The sequence below is a fragment of the Pseudophryne corroboree genome, chromosome 5, assembly GCF_028390025.1.
Source record: "Pseudophryne corroboree isolate aPseCor3 chromosome 5, aPseCor3.hap2, whole genome shotgun sequence".
Classification (NCBI taxonomy): Eukaryota; Metazoa; Chordata; class Amphibia; order Anura; family Myobatrachidae; genus Pseudophryne; species Pseudophryne corroboree.
Window position 1 is genome coordinate 696,987,438 of NC_086448.1, and position 15,687 is coordinate 697,003,124.

A 15,687-nucleotide genomic window follows, 5' to 3' on the forward strand; every position below is an offset into this window, starting at 1 on the left:
CCCGAGGAAAAAGCCAAGGAGTTATCCGACCTGTCAGGAACCTCCTAAAACCAGGAAAGGTGTCTGTACATCAATGCACAAGAGTCCTGGGAAAAATGGTGGCTTTTTACGAAGCAATTCCATTCGGCAGATTCCATGCAAGAATTTTCCAAAGGGATCTGTTGGACAAATGGTCAGGGTCGCATCCTCAGATGCACCTGCGAATAACCCTGTCGCCAAGGACAAGGGTATATCTTCTGTGGTGGTTGCAAAAGGCTCATCTATTGGAGGGCCGCAGATTCGGCATACAGGATTTGATCCTGGTGACCACGGACGCCAGCCTGAGAGGTTGGGGAGCAGTCACACAAGGAAGAAACTTCCAGGGGGTATGGACGAACCTGGAAAAGTCTCTTCACATAAACATTCTGGTACTAAGAGCAATCTAAAATGCTCTAAGCCAGGCGGAACCACTCCTGCAAGGAAAACCGGTGTTGATTCAGTCGGACAACATCACGGCGGTCGCCCATGTAAACAGACAGGGCGGCACAAGAAGCAGGAGTGCAATGGCAGAAGCTGCCAAGATTCTTCGCTGGGCGGAGAATCACGTAATAGCACTGTCAGCAGTGTTCTTCCCGGGCGTGTACAACTGGGAAGCAGATTTCCTCAGCAGACACGATATTCACCCGGGAGAGGGGGGTCTTCATCCAGAAGTCTTCCACATGCTAATAAACTGTTGGGAAAGACCAATGGTAGACATGATGGCGTCTCGCCTCAACAAGAAACTGGACAAGTATTGCGCCAGGTCAAGAGATCCACAGGCAATAGCTGTGGACGCACTGGTAACACCTTGGGTGTACAAATCAGTATATGTGTTTCCTCCTCTGCCTCTCATACCAAAGGTATTGAAGATTATACGGTGAGGAGGAGTAAGAACAATACTAGTGGCTCCGGATTGGCCAAGAAGGACTTGGTACCCGGAACTTCAAGAGTTGGTCACGGACGACCCGTGCCCTCTACTTCTGAGAAGGGACCTGCTACAACAGGGTCCCTGTCTCTTTCAAGACTTACCGCGGCTGCGTTTGACGGCATGGCGGTTGAACGCCAGATCCTAAAAGGGAAAGGCATTCCAGAAGAAGTCATTCCTACCTTGATTAAGGCAAGGAAGGAAGTCACCGCGAAACATTATCACCGCATTTGGCGAAAATATGTCGCGTGGTGCGAGGATCGGAGTGTTCCGACGGAGGAATTTCAACTGGGTCGTTTCCTACATTTCCTACAATCAGGATTGTCTATGGGTCTCAAATTGAGATCTATTAAGGTTCAAATTTCGGCCCTGTCAATATTCTTCCAAAAAGAATTGGCCTCAGTTCCTGAGGTACAGACTTTTGTTAAAGGAGTACTGCATATACAGCCTCCTGTGGTGCCTCCGGTGGCACCGTGGGATCTAAATGTAGTTTTAGATTTCCTCAAATCCCATTGGTTTGAACCATTGAAAAAGGTGGATTTTAAATATCTCACATGGAAAGTGACTATGTTACTGGCCCTGGCTTCCGCCAGGAGAGTATCTGAATTGGCGGCTTTATCTTATAAAAGCCCTTATCTAATCTTCCATTCGGATAGGGCAGAACTGAGGACTCGTCCGCATTTTCTCCCTAAGGTGGTATCAGCGTTTCACCTGAACCAACCTATTGTGGTGCCTGCGGCCACTGGCGACTTGGAGGACTCCAAGTTGTTGGACGTTGTCAGAGCCTTAAAAATATACATTTCAAGGACGGCTGAAGTCAGAAAATCTGACTCGCTGTTGATACTATATGCACCCAACAAGTTGGGTGCCCCTGCTTCTAAGCAGACGATTGCTCGTTGGATTTGTAACACAATTCAACTTGCTCATTCTGTGGCAGGCCTGCCACAGCCTAAATCTGTTAAGGCCCATTCCACAAGGAAGGTGGGCTCATCTTGGGCGGCTGCCCGAGGGGTCTCGGCATTACAATTCTGCCGAGCAGCTACGTGGTCGGGGGAAAACACGTTTGTAAAATTCTACAAATTTGATACCCTGGCAAAAGAGGACTTGGAATTCTCTCATTCGGTGCTGCAGAGTCATCCGCACTCTCCCGCCCGTTTGGGAGCTTTGGTATAATCCCCATGGTCCTTTCAGGAACCCCAGCATCCACTTAGGACGATAGAGAAAATAAGAATTTACTTACCGATAATTCTATTTCTCGGAGTCCGTAGTGGATGCTGGGCGCCCATCCCAAGTGCGGATTATCTGCAATACTGTACATAGTTATTGTTAACAAATTCGGGTTATATTGTTAAGGAGCCATCTTTAAGAGGCTCTTTCTGTTATCATACTGTTAACTGGGTTTAGATCACAAGTTGTACGGTGTGATTGGTGTGGCTGGTATGAGTCTTACCCGGGATTCAAATTGCCTCCCTTATTGTGTACGCTCGTCCGGGCACAGTACCTAACTGGAGTCTGGAGGAGGGTCATAGGGGGAGGAGCCAGTGCACACCACCTGATCTGGTAAAAGCTTTACTTTTTTTGTGCCCTGTCTCCTGCGGAGCCGCTATTCCCCATGGTCCTTTCAGGAACCCCAGCATCCACTACGGACTCCGAGAAATAGAATTATCGGTAAGTAAATTCTTATTATTGCTTAAATAAGAGTTATGTTATGGTTGCATCAGGGTTGATCTGATGCTCCGTTGTTGTTCATACTGTTAACTGGGTATGTTTATCACAAGTTATACGGTGTGATTGGTGTGACTGGTATGAGTCTTGCCCTGGATTCCAAAATCCTTTCCTTGTACTGTCAGCTCTTCCGGGCACAGTTACTCTAACTGAGGTCTGGAGGAGGGACATAGAGGGAGGAGCCAGAACACACCAGAATCCAAATTCTTTCTTAAAGTGCCCTGTCTCCTGCGGAGCCCGTCTATTCCCCATGGTCCTTACGGAGTCCCCAGCATCCACTACGGACTACGAGAAATAGATTTACCGGTAAGTAAAATCTTATTATTTCCTCATTTTATTTCCACCACAAAACACAGCCTTATCATTACCCTCCTCACATTACCCCCCTTGTCATTACCCTCCTTACATATCCCCCCTTGTCATTACCCTGCTCACATTAACTCCCTTGTCATTGCCCTGCTCACATTACCCCCCTTGTCTTTGCCATGCTCACATTACCCCCCCTTGTCATTACCCCTCTTGTCATTACCCTGCTCACATTACCATCCTTGTCATTACCCCCCTTGTCATTACCCTCCTCACATTACCCCCATTGTCATTACCCTCCTCACATTACCCCCATTGTCATTACCCTCCTCACATTACCCCCATTGTCATTACCCTCCTCACATTACCTCCCTTGTCATTACCCTGCTCACATTACCTCCCTTGTCTTTACCCTGCTCACATTACCATCCTTGTCATTACCCCCCTTGTCATTACCCTCCTCACATTACCCCCATTGTCATTACCCTCCTTACATTACCCCCATTGTCATTACCCTCCTCACATTACCCCCATTGTCATTACCCTCCTCACATTACCTCCCTGGTCATTGCCCTGCTCACAATACCCCCCTTGTCATAACCCTGCTCACATTACCATCCTTATCATTACCCTCCTCACATTACCCCCCTTGCCATTACCATCCTCACATTACCCCCCTTGTCATTACCCTCCTCACATTACCCCCTTGCCATTACCATCCTCACATTACCCCCCTTGTCATTACCCTCCTCACATTACCTCCCTTGTCATAACCCTGCTCACATTACCCCCCTTGTCATTACCCTCTTCACATTACCCCCCTTGTCATAACCCTACTCACATTACCCTCCTCATCTTTGCCCACCTCATATCACCCCCCTCATCTTTATCCACCCAGATTGGGCCTTGCTTGTAGTGTTGGGCTGCTGGGAATGGGTCAGACATTCTCCCTGTGTTCCAGCTGATCCCGCTGTTGGAGTCCCCTACACATGGCTAGGTAATAGTACAGCTGGCATAGCCACACACCAAAGTTGGGAGGTACCGTATGCAGTTGCACAGTATCTGTGTGGCAAATAATAGCATATGCTGAGTACCACAGATGGATAGAGGCATGCAGAACAATAGGACACACTGATAATTGCATATAGAACATAAGAATTGGTACTGTGCAGGGAACAGCTTTTAAAAAACAGTATTTTCTATGTAAAATATTCTGAGGGACAAAACCTTCATCAGAGAAACATATATAAAGTGAAATTAGGGTAAGTCAGTAAATACCATATATATTGCAGTACTTACAAATCAAGTTTTGCTGTCACTTCTGAAGATTTACAGATAATATTGGTTTAGATGATTTACTTTCATCACAGTGTCTCGTGCCTCCTGTAACCAGTTTTCTATCTTCCATTTTAAATAGCATATTTTATGCTACAGAATTTGGCTTTTTCATCCATACATCTAAAAGCATTGATTTTTGGGTAATTAAGAATATGAAAATACTGTGAATCAAGAATCATTACATAATGACATTATGCTTTTAAATGATAATTTTCCTTGCATGGACATTACTACAAAAGTGACACAGCTTTACCATCTCTTATAAGGCTGCTCTGTCTTCATTCTTTGTTACTTATACAGACAGTATTGCCAGCAAAATATGCATTCTGAGGTAGTTTTGTGCTGGAGAAGGACTCTGTCATTTGTGCTCAGAGGTAGTGTGTATCCATAGTAACCAAAATTGCTTGAACATTTTGTGTGAGAAAGTTAAATTCTAAAAATAGGCTGTTTGTGGTACATTTTATTCGTACATTGTGCTCTTACAAGAGGTTTGGTATCACTTGAAATGTCCCAGATGTTTGCAGAGTTAAGATTGAAAACCCCTAAATTGTAAAATGTGACCTGATTAAATTACATTCCGGAGTGCGGTCTCTTTATAGTGCAGCATGTGGGAGATTTGAATAACAAGATCATTTTGAAGAAAACATTTCAGCAAATATCCTTTTTGCCCAGAGCAAACCTATTTATATAAAGTATGGGATCTTTTTGCAGTTAGAGACAAAATCAAGTATTACAGAACACTAGTTTATGTGGACTGTGGTGAGATAAATGGACTGTTTCCTGGACTGCACCAGCTGTCTGTTGTCCATAGTTTAGGGATGCTTGAATTATTTGGTATCTCATGGAGAAATTAGTCAGAAATGGGTTCAGCAAAGAGACATATCCATATTTAATACATTTGTATCCCAGTTACATCTATGCTAAGAAAATAATGTGCCAAAAATGACTTCATTTTGCATTTTGAAACACTAGATAACAATTGTGGTTCCCAAACTCTCTTGAATCACTGTGCACCAGAGCTTTTTTTTTTTATCAAGGCACCTCTAGTCCAAAAGTTACTTATTGTTAAATTAAAAAAGATATATGAAATTAAGTAAATTGTGCTTACCTGTCACCCTTAGGTTCAGTTATGTGGTGGTGAACAGGGTTGGGGTTTTAATTGTCCACATATGTTATGATTGGCAGCCCTCTAACAATAAATAATTTGATTTGGTGCTGGACCACCAACCCGAGGCACCCCTGCAAGTGTCTCACGGCACCCCAGGGTGCCTAGGCACACAGTTTGGGAACCACTGGTGAACACAAATTAAAATCAGAATGAAACAAACACAACTAAAATGTAACAAAACAAATAAGACTAAAGTGTAACAAAACTAAAATGCAATAAGACTTGGCGTCTCTAAAATCTCTACTATTGTTCATTATATTATACGTTATAAAAAAGCCTTGCAATATTTGGAGGCTCATGTACTGTAGAGTAGAGCATATGACTGTTTCATTTGTGAACAATATACATTTTGGTACTCCATATGTGCAGACAAAAAGCTCACACATACTGCACCTCTGTACGAAGATTTTTCTGCATTTTACACTTACAATACTTTGGAGAAGCAGACTGTGTGGTGGAAGTGGTGTGCCAATGTATAGAACGGCTGTGTTAACTTAATTATGACTAAGGTAGACCTGGATGCTGACACATATACACCATGGGAGAATTTTACTAAGTGGTAGTGGGTTTAAATTCCAGGCATGGTCACAGCAGTTTCCAATCAAAATCACCCAAAATCACCCGAAAAAATTAGTTGCTACCTTAGAGGTGTGTTTGTATAAAGAGCTGAATGGATCTGTAGGATCAATGCAATCTTCTATGTATTTTTTTGGTAAAAATAAAAAAAATGTTGTGGGGTCAGCCTGCAAAATGCTAAATGTCCAGCACTCAGCCTTTAAGCCTAGACTGATAGGGTGGGATCCCCCCTCAATTTTCCACCAGCCAGCGTTCCCAAGCGTTTTCCGGGAGGGTGTCCGATGTCAGCTCTGGCCCCGATAAGCCTGATTCTATCGCACTGTAGGAGTGCACACGGTGGATGTTTGTAGTGCGGCATACACATGGGATTGCACACTTGCCCGAAGAATTTACACTCCCCCTGGGGGCGGCGACTATCTGATCGCAGGACAGCAAAGTTAGCAGCCCAGTGATCAGATCTGAATCGCCCCCAAAGTGAATAGAAATAAACTGCCAAACAACCAGAACCTAACTGTGATTTTTCAAACACAACCTATAACATGACAGTTATGAGCTGATTACTATATTCTCCGCTCTATCACTATGGAAGGCTTAGTACATCTGCCCCTTAGTAACATGGGAAATATCACAGAACATCCTCTTTTTTTTTATCAAACGCAACCTCAGATTTTGGGCATCACACTTATAATAACCATCACAAATCTGGTATATCTGAGTCCTTCCCTAGTGGAGTTTTCAAGCTTCATTGTTTATTAAAAATGATTTGGGTGAAGATTGTTCTCATCGCCACATATCCGCAAAGGTGGTGCTGGTGCTACAGGCAGATACACATCAATGCAACCAGTCACATCATTTAGACACCACAGTTAAGGGAAAGTTCTGGATAAAGAAGTCAGGCTAATAAAGTGTGTGTGTGTGTGTGTGTGTGTGTGTGTGTGTGTGTGTGTGTGTGTGTGTGTGTGTGTGTGTGTGTGTGTGTGTATATATACAGGTTGAGTTTCCCTTATCCAAAATGCTTGGTACCAGAAGTATTTTGGATATCGGATTTTTCCGTATTTTGGAATAATTGCATACTGTATAATGAGATATCATGGTGATGTTTCATATACACCTAATACACACAGCCTGGAGGTCATTTTAGCCAATATTTTTAATAACTTTGTGCATTAAACCAAATGGGTGTACATTCACACAATTCATTTATGTTTCATATACACCTTATACACACAGCCTGAAGGTCATTTGATACAGTTTGTGTACACTGAGCCATCAGAAAACAAAGGTTTCACTGTCTCACTCTCACTCAAAGAATTCCGTATTTAGGAATACAGGTTGAGTTTTCCTTCTCCAAAATTCAAAATCCCAAATTTTTGGGTCCCCTACTGAGATAATGACATATATATATATATATATATATATATATATATATATATATCATGTGTATATATAGATATATTATATAGATATATAACATAATATACACATATATGTGTCATTATCTCAGTAGGGGAACAAAAAATTAGTGATTTTGAATTTTGGATAAGGGATTCTCCGCCTGTATTCCGTATTTCGGAATATTTGGATATGGTATACTCAACCTGTGTGTATATGTGTATATATATATATATATATATATATATATATATATATTTGTATTAATATATTTCATTTGCATTTAGTTTTCAAGAGTCTTAAAAAACCGAGCCTGGCCTACATTCAAACAAGCAAAATCAAAGATATCCCCTCTACATAGCAGTGATTTCTGTCCAACAAATTGCCATTTCAATGTAATGGAGGTTTCCTACCCGAAAACTCTGACATCCCTTGGCAGTGCTTTTGGGGTACAGCTGGATAGCAGGAAACAAGCATCCCAGGACAAGGAAAATAAAAGTACAGAGCAAGGTGACCATTCTGTATTATATTTATAAAATGTAATTGTATAATGCAAACATTATTTTTTTTCATACAGCACTTGAAGTTATTGACATCATCCATCTATAAAAAAAGATCAAAGAAGAGGAATTTTTTGATAACCTATCATTTACAGTGTACTCTAGAACATAGAGCCTTAACTTCAACCCTTCAGTTATCCCCAACAGGACATGTTTTCAGGATTGCTGTCTGTAAAAGCAGGTGGGATAATTACTGACACAGCAAAATAGATTAACTCACCTGTGTGTGATTAAAGAAATCCAGAAAACATGGCCTGTTTTGTGGTCCTTGGGGACTTGAGTTGAGACCCACTGAGCTGGAGACTGATACCTGCAGTTTCTGTGTTAGGACTCCTTTCCTACCAGTTTGCAGATGATTAATAAACTGGCCAAACACTACTAACATTTTCAGCAGATCGAAAACTAAGCACTTTCCTGGCCAACTAAACAATCAGGAAGTTGGACTCTATACACTACTGTCTTTTTCCTCAGATTTGCCCGATAGTCTGTAAATCTTTTCAGTCCATATATTCATCAGATTATCATTTGACTGGAAGAAAAATGTAATCAAACGGCTGGACAACAGGAACTCCATCCACCTCCTAGATAGTAAAAAAGAAAAGTAAAATGCATGGGATCCCCTAATTCTTAACCAGAATTAGTGCTTACAGTTATGTGATATTTACCAAAAATACAGTGGAAAAACGGAGGTGGGGTACACCCTGACTTTAGGATAACTAGCACTAGGCTTTTCCATATTGGGTTGGAGGCAGCGCTGGCTTCCCCTCTTATATATAACCAGGACAGGGGCATATTAAGAGAGGAGGGGGCCCGTGTGCAGTGTCCATCAGGGCCCCCTCCTCTCTAGCAGTGTGTGTGTAAGTGCTAGTAGACCATAGCACTGTGCTAGAGTCTTCTAGAAGAGGCGCAGATCTCTGGGAAAATGGTGTGGTGGTCATTTTCCTAGTGATTTCCCTACTGAGCATGAGCAAAATGCCAGGAAAATGGGCATTGCACCATTTTCACAGTGATTTTGCAGCGCTGATGCTGCCTACACAGGACCCCTGAGAGGTAAGTATAGGAGAAATGGGTGCAGAGTGTGTGGTGTGCACTGGCATATTTATAATGGGTGCAAGGTGTCCAGCGGGGCCCACACACCCACACACCCTGCGCCCATTTAATTATACTCACCTCTTCGTCGGCCCAGCGCTAGCTGCACAGCGGCAAGAATCACTCGGAAAATGGCCGCCATAGTTACTTTCCGGTGATTTGTGCATGCACAATACAGATGTCCCTGGGAATGCAGGCACCATGTTCCCAGAGACCTGTGCATGTGCAGTAGACTCTGGCACAATGCCAGAGTCTACTGCGCCCCTGGAGAGGAGACGACCCAATTAAAGACTGCACACGGTCTCCCTGCTCTCTTAAATTGCCTCTGATGGTGTGGGCCACCCTGGACCCTGGGGGCCCCTGTGCACCACACACACTGCACCCATTATAGATATGCTATTGAACCATCCATAGTGATACTAGCATTACGGCTCTTCCCATGCCCATTGTCCAGTGGGTAGGGGGTAATAAATGTGTTAAATATAGATTTAAAGTACTGTGCCCTTGGCACAATACAGATACCTACCCGAACCAGTATTACACCAGAGAAAAATGCTAATAAAAATTTTAAAGATTTATTCATTAAAAACAAATAAACTTTAATCTTTAATAACCCTTCTTAACAAAGCCATGTTTTATTACCTACATGAATCTTCTTTGAATCTTTTTAGGGGTTACAAAATAGAAGAAAATTGCGATTTGGTTTCTTGGAGGATCCATAACTATTGAACATGTTACGGCCGGAACTATTTCCGTATGCTTAGTATGGTGCCTTCCCACAGTCCTGATCTTAGGTGACCATGGCAATGCACCATTTCAAGTATAGACAGTAGTATTGGCTGGACTGTCTTCATTATTTCGGGGTACTCCAGGAAATCCAGTCTCAGTTTAAGAGGAGAGATGGGGTTTTTTTAGTACCCCAAATTGTATTATTTATCGCAGTTAAAAATATGTGCAACTGCTGTTTTACATTGTTATTTCTTGCATGATGTTTAGGTAAACTTAATCCTATGGTGTACATACAACATACCATAACCACAATGGCTGCGCCGTCAGGACATTCACTGGGTCAGCGAGATGGACATGGTCTGCGATACCTGCTCCGAGCTGAAGATTTGGAAACGCAAGACATACACCATAAGTTGCTGAGCAAATTGCAGTCAGCGCTGGCAGAGGTAGAGAGCTGCGTGTCCCAGATTGATGAGTAAGTATTCAGTGTTCTTCACTATTACTTTGTAGATAAATAAGTACTTTAGTATACCCAGGTATATTCGTTTATCCGTGTACTCAGTGTATTGTTTCTATATGTTCTCCCTTTTATAAGGTCATACCCGTTACATAATAATTACTGGGACCAGGGCAAAGGTCATAGGAGTGATAGTAAAACTCTACATGTAAATTGCAAATATTCCCAAAAAGTAAATTGTTTCAAAATCAAGTTATTTCTTTATAGTCCACCAGTAGAATTGCACTCCAAAAGGTTTCAGTACATTATTATTTTTTCCGAAAGCAAGATCAGAGCTGTGCTGTGATGTACTAGCACAGAATGCTTGGAAGACCTATGTGGTTTTATAGCAGTCGTGTCTAAGGTTGCAAGTTAGGATTATCACTTAATTCTAAAAAAATAAATGTTAGTCCCTATTATATGGTATAAACCCCATTTATGTTAGGAACTGCAAGTAGATAGTTAGCACTTTATCAGCTTTGGTTAAGCTAATACAGTAATGTTCCAGACTTGCACAATAAATAGCTTTTATTATGTCATTTAGCTTAGATATAATTATGGCTTTGCATGACACAGGCAGTTGTCAGCTGCCAGTGAGCAAGTGTGAATATTCACTCTTTGTATCTGTGACTTGGAGGAAAATGTACACTGCTCAAAAAATAAAGGGAACACTTAAACAACACAATGTAACTCCAAGTCAATCACACATCTGTGAAATCAAACTGTCCACTTAGGAAGCAACACTGATTGACAATCAATTTCACATGCTGTTGTGCAAATGGAATAGACAACAGGTGGGAATTATAGGCAATTAGCAAGACACTCCCAATAAAGGAGTTGTTCTGCAGGTGGTGACCACAGACCACTTCTCAGCTCCTATGCTTTCTGGCTGATGTTTTGGTGACTTTTGAAAGCTGGCGGTGCTTTCACTCTAGTGGTAGCACACAACCCCCACAAGTGGCTCAGGTAGTGCAGCTCATCCAGGATGGCACATCAATGCGAGCTGTGGCAAGAAGGTTTGCAGTGTCTGTCAGCGTAGTGTCCAGAGCATGGAGGCGCTACCAGGAGACAGGCCAGTACATCAGGAGACGTGGAGGAGGCCATAGGAGGACAACAACCCATTAGCAGGACCGCTACCTCCGCCTTTGTGCAAGGAGGAATAGGAGGAGCACTGCCAGAGCCCTGCAAAATGACCTCCAGCAAGCCACAAATGTGCATGTGTCTACTCAAACGACTCCATGAGGGAGGTATGAGGACCCGACGTCCACAGGTGGGGGTTGTGCTTACAGCCCAATACCATGCAGGACGTTTGGCATTTGCCAGAGAACACCAAGATTGGCAAATTCGCCACTGGCGCCCTGTGCTATTCACAGATGAAAGCAGGTTCTCACTGAGCACATGTGACAGACATGACAGAGTCTGGAGATGCCGAGGAGAACGTTCTGCTGCCTGCAACATCCTCCAGCATGACCGGTTTGGCAGTGGGTGTCACTGACCTAGGTTGGGGGTGTTGTGAAGTCGGGGGTTCTTCCGATGATAGGGAAGAGGAACCACAGCTGGGTCGGAACAGGGATGGCCTGATATAGGTCTTCCTCATACAGGACTCTGACAATAAGGCTTGGTGAAAATATTGAAGAACTTTATTGCAGGAAGGGAGCAACACAATGTCACATAGCAGCGAGGGAACTTATGGGAGAATGCCCAGGCCTATAGAAGAACTTGTAAGCAATGTTAAAGATGCTAATAAATGAAGTACTTGTGAGTGATGGTGAAAGACACTGAGAACGATGCTTTATAAAGATACTGGTGATTAAAGAGCTTGTGAGCGATGTAAAAGATACTGGTGACTGAAGAACTTGTGAGCGATGTTTTAAAGACACTGATGATTTGAGGAACTTGTGAACGGTGTTTAAAGACACTGAAGATTTGTAGAATTTGAGAGCGGTGTTTAAAGACACTGGTGACTTGTAGAACTTGAGAGCGGTGTTTAAAGACACTGATGACTTGTAGAACTTGAGAGCGGTGTTTGAAGACACTGATGATTTGTAGAACTTGAGAGCGGTGGTTAAAGACACAGATGATTTGTAGAACTTGAGAGCGGTGGTTAAAGACACTGATGATTTGTAGAACTTGAGAGCGGTGGTTAAAGGCACTGATGACCTATAGAACTTGAGAGCGGTGTTTAGCCCGCAGCCCACGCTGACTCCGAGAAGCGCTGGTGACTGGACCGCAGAGGAACACACCAGCCGCTGGGAACGCTGGAAACTGTACAGCAACTGGCACCTGGAAATGCCGGAGACACTGGAGTACAACTACAGAGAGACACGCCGGGAACAAGAGCACTGGCATCCACTTCAGGGGAAAAGACGATACTCAGGCGCCGAGGCTCTGCCCGGCGTCTGACTTTGAATCTCCCGCCTCCACTGGATTGGCGGAACAGTCTGATGACGTCACCTGCTCCCCGCCCACGTGATGCCGGGTGTCATGGCGGCGCCCTTGCCCCGGGGAACCGCCGGGAGCCGCTCCAGCCAGATGCCGGAGCCCGTGGACCACCGAAGGCGGAGGCCGCAACACAGACCAGCAGGCACGCAGGGGTAAGCGCAGCGAACGCCGCCTCTGGCGTGTGACAGTACCCCCTCCTTCAGGAGTGGCCCCCGGACACTTTCCAGGTTTTGTTGGATGTCTGGAATGGAAGATCCGCACCAGTCGGGGAGCCATAACTTCAGTAGCCTTGACCCAGCTCCTCTCCTCGGGGCCAAAACCTTTCCACTCCACCAAATACTGTAGATTCTTGTGAAGATAACGAGAGTCAAGAATAGCTTTGATTTCAAAGTCCGTTCCAGCTTCAGTCTCTGCAGAGGTTGGCCTCAGGGACTTTGAATGGAACCGGTTTAAAATAAGGGGGCGAAGGAGAGAGACATGGAAGGAATTTGGTATCCGGAGGTGGGAAGGCAATCCCACTTTGCAGACAACCGGGTTCAGGACTTGTGACACGGGGTAAGGACCAATAAACCTCGGAGCGAACTTCATAGTGGGCACCCTTAACCGGAGGTTGTGGGTGGAGAGCCATACCCTGTCACTAACCTTGTATTGGGGAGCTGCTCGTCGCTTCCTATCCGCAAAGAACTTATAGCGGCCGGAGACTCTCTTGAGGTTAGCATGGACTCGACTCCAAATTTGACTGAAGTGCCGGAGAGTAGAGGCTGCAGCAGGAACATCCTCCGGAGGACAAATGGGTAATTCTGGAACTTGGGGATGAAATCCATAATTAATGAAAAATGGGGACTCACCAGTCGAAGAGTGGTACAGATGATTATGGGCAAACTCGGCCCATGGCAACAGTTCCACCCAATCATCTTGCGAGGGAGAAAGATAAACACGGAGAAAAGTCTCTAAATCTTGATTGACGCGTTCAGTTTGCTCATTGGTTTGTGGATAGTAAGCGGATGAAAACTTGAGTTTTATTTGTAAGGCCGTGCAGAGGGCTCTCCAGAATCTTGCAATGAACTGTACCCCCCAATCAGAGACGATTTCCTGTGGTAACCCGTGCAGGCAGAAATGTTCCTGGATAAATAACAAAGCCAACTTGGGAGCTGATGGTAACCCGGTCAAAGGTACAAAATGTGCCGTCTTAGAGAAACGGTCAATAATTACCCAGACGGTATTGTGACCCTTGGAGAGGGGTAATTCAGTGACAAAGTCCATAGAGATATGAGTCCAAGGCCTCTTAGGAATGGACAGTGGATGCAACAACCCCGCAGGAGGTAGATGAAGAATTTTGTGCTGATCACACTGAGGACATGAGTTGATATAACCTTGAATATCCTTCTTCATAGTGTCCCACCAGTTAGATCTTCGTAGAAACTCCCACATCTTTTGAACTCCAGGGTGACCGGAAAACTTGGAAATATGAGCCCACTGCAACAACCTTGGTCGGAATTTAGCTGGCACAGACATTCTCCCAGGAGGAGGACCCAGAGCGATGGGAGCCGCTGACATAGAAACTGGACTGAGAATCAAAGCCTTCTCAATGGAATTCTCCTTATCCGAAGCCGTTAAGGAACGGGATAAAGTATCAGCCTTGGTGTTAAAAGTCCCAGCCCGGTACTTAATAACAAACGAGAATCGGGTAAAGAAGAGCGCCCATCTGGCTTGACGGGGATTCAAGCACTGGGCCGTCTTGAGGTACAGCAAATTCTTGTGATCAGTGAAAATAGTAATTAGGTGTTTAGCACCTTCCAAAAGATATCTCCATTCTTCCAAGGCAGATTTTATTGCCAAAAGCGCTTTGTCTCCAATGGTGTAATTCCGTTCAGCAGGAGAGAACTTGCGAGAATGGAAACCACATGGATGTAACTTCCCGTCTGGAGCGTACGGCGAAAGCACGGCACCTATGCCTACCGTGGAAGCATCAACCTCCAAAAAGAATGGTTTTGAAAAATTTGGTTGTTGAAGTACCGGAGCAGACATAAAGGCTGACTTCAACTGAGCGAACGCTGCTACAGCTTTAGAGGACCAATGACTTGGGTCAGAACCCTTCTTGGTTAGGGCAGTGATAGGTGCCACAATGGTAGAGAATCCCTTTATGAATTTCCGGTAGTAATTTGCAAAACCCAGAAATCGTTGTACTGATTTCAAGGAAAGAGGCTGAGTCCAGTCCCGAATGGCAGTGAGTTTCTCCGGATCCATACGAAGCTCCGTGCCCGAAATGATGTAACCAAGAAATGGAACAGAAGGGACCTCAAAGGTACATTTGGAAATCTTGCCATAAAGATGATTCTCTCGCAATCGAAGAAGTACCTCTTTGACCTGTATTCTGTGCTCTGTGAGATTCTTAGAAAATATCAGAATATCATCCAAATATACCACTACACTTAGGTATAGCATATCCCGAAATATTTCATTAATGAATCCCTGGAAGACGGCAGGGGCGTTGCTGAGGCCAAACGGCATTACCAGATACTCGTAATGCCCGTCCCTGGTATTGAAGGCCGTCTTCCATTCGTCCCCCTGTCGGATACGTATCAAATTATAAGCTCCCCTTAAGTCGAGCTTGGTGAAGACTCGGGCTCCGCGAACTCTGTCAAAAAGCTCCGTAATGAGCGGCAACGGATACTTATTCTTAATGGTGACATCATTTAGACCACGATAGTCAATACATGGTCTCAGCCCTCCATTCTTCTTCTTCACAAAAAAGAACCCTGCCCCCGCCGGGGAGGTAGAGGGGCGAATGAATCCTTTCTGCAGATTAGACTTGATGCAGTCTGACATAGCTTGGGTCTTGGGTAATGATAAGGGATAAGTGCGACCCCGAGGTGGCATTTTCCCCGGAATGAGCTCGATGGGGCAGTCCCAGGGTCTATGC

At 44.2% G+C, this 15,687-nt stretch overlaps 1 protein-coding gene across 3 annotated transcripts in view; it reads left to right on the forward strand.

Moving 5' to 3' along the window:
• Positions 1-15,687, forward strand: part of PREX2 (phosphatidylinositol-3,4,5-trisphosphate dependent Rac exchange factor 2) — an 867,640-nt gene that overhangs the window by 337,559 nt on the left and 514,394 nt on the right. For all 3 annotated transcript variants that reach the window (XM_063923872.1, XM_063923873.1, XM_063923874.1), the window contains 2 exons: positions 7,736-7,958; positions 10,094-10,301. In XM_063923872.1, the coding sequence (XP_063779942.1) occupies positions 7,736-7,958; positions 10,094-10,301 (431 nt within the window). The remainder of the gene's footprint in view (positions 1-7,735; positions 7,959-10,093; positions 10,302-15,687) is intronic.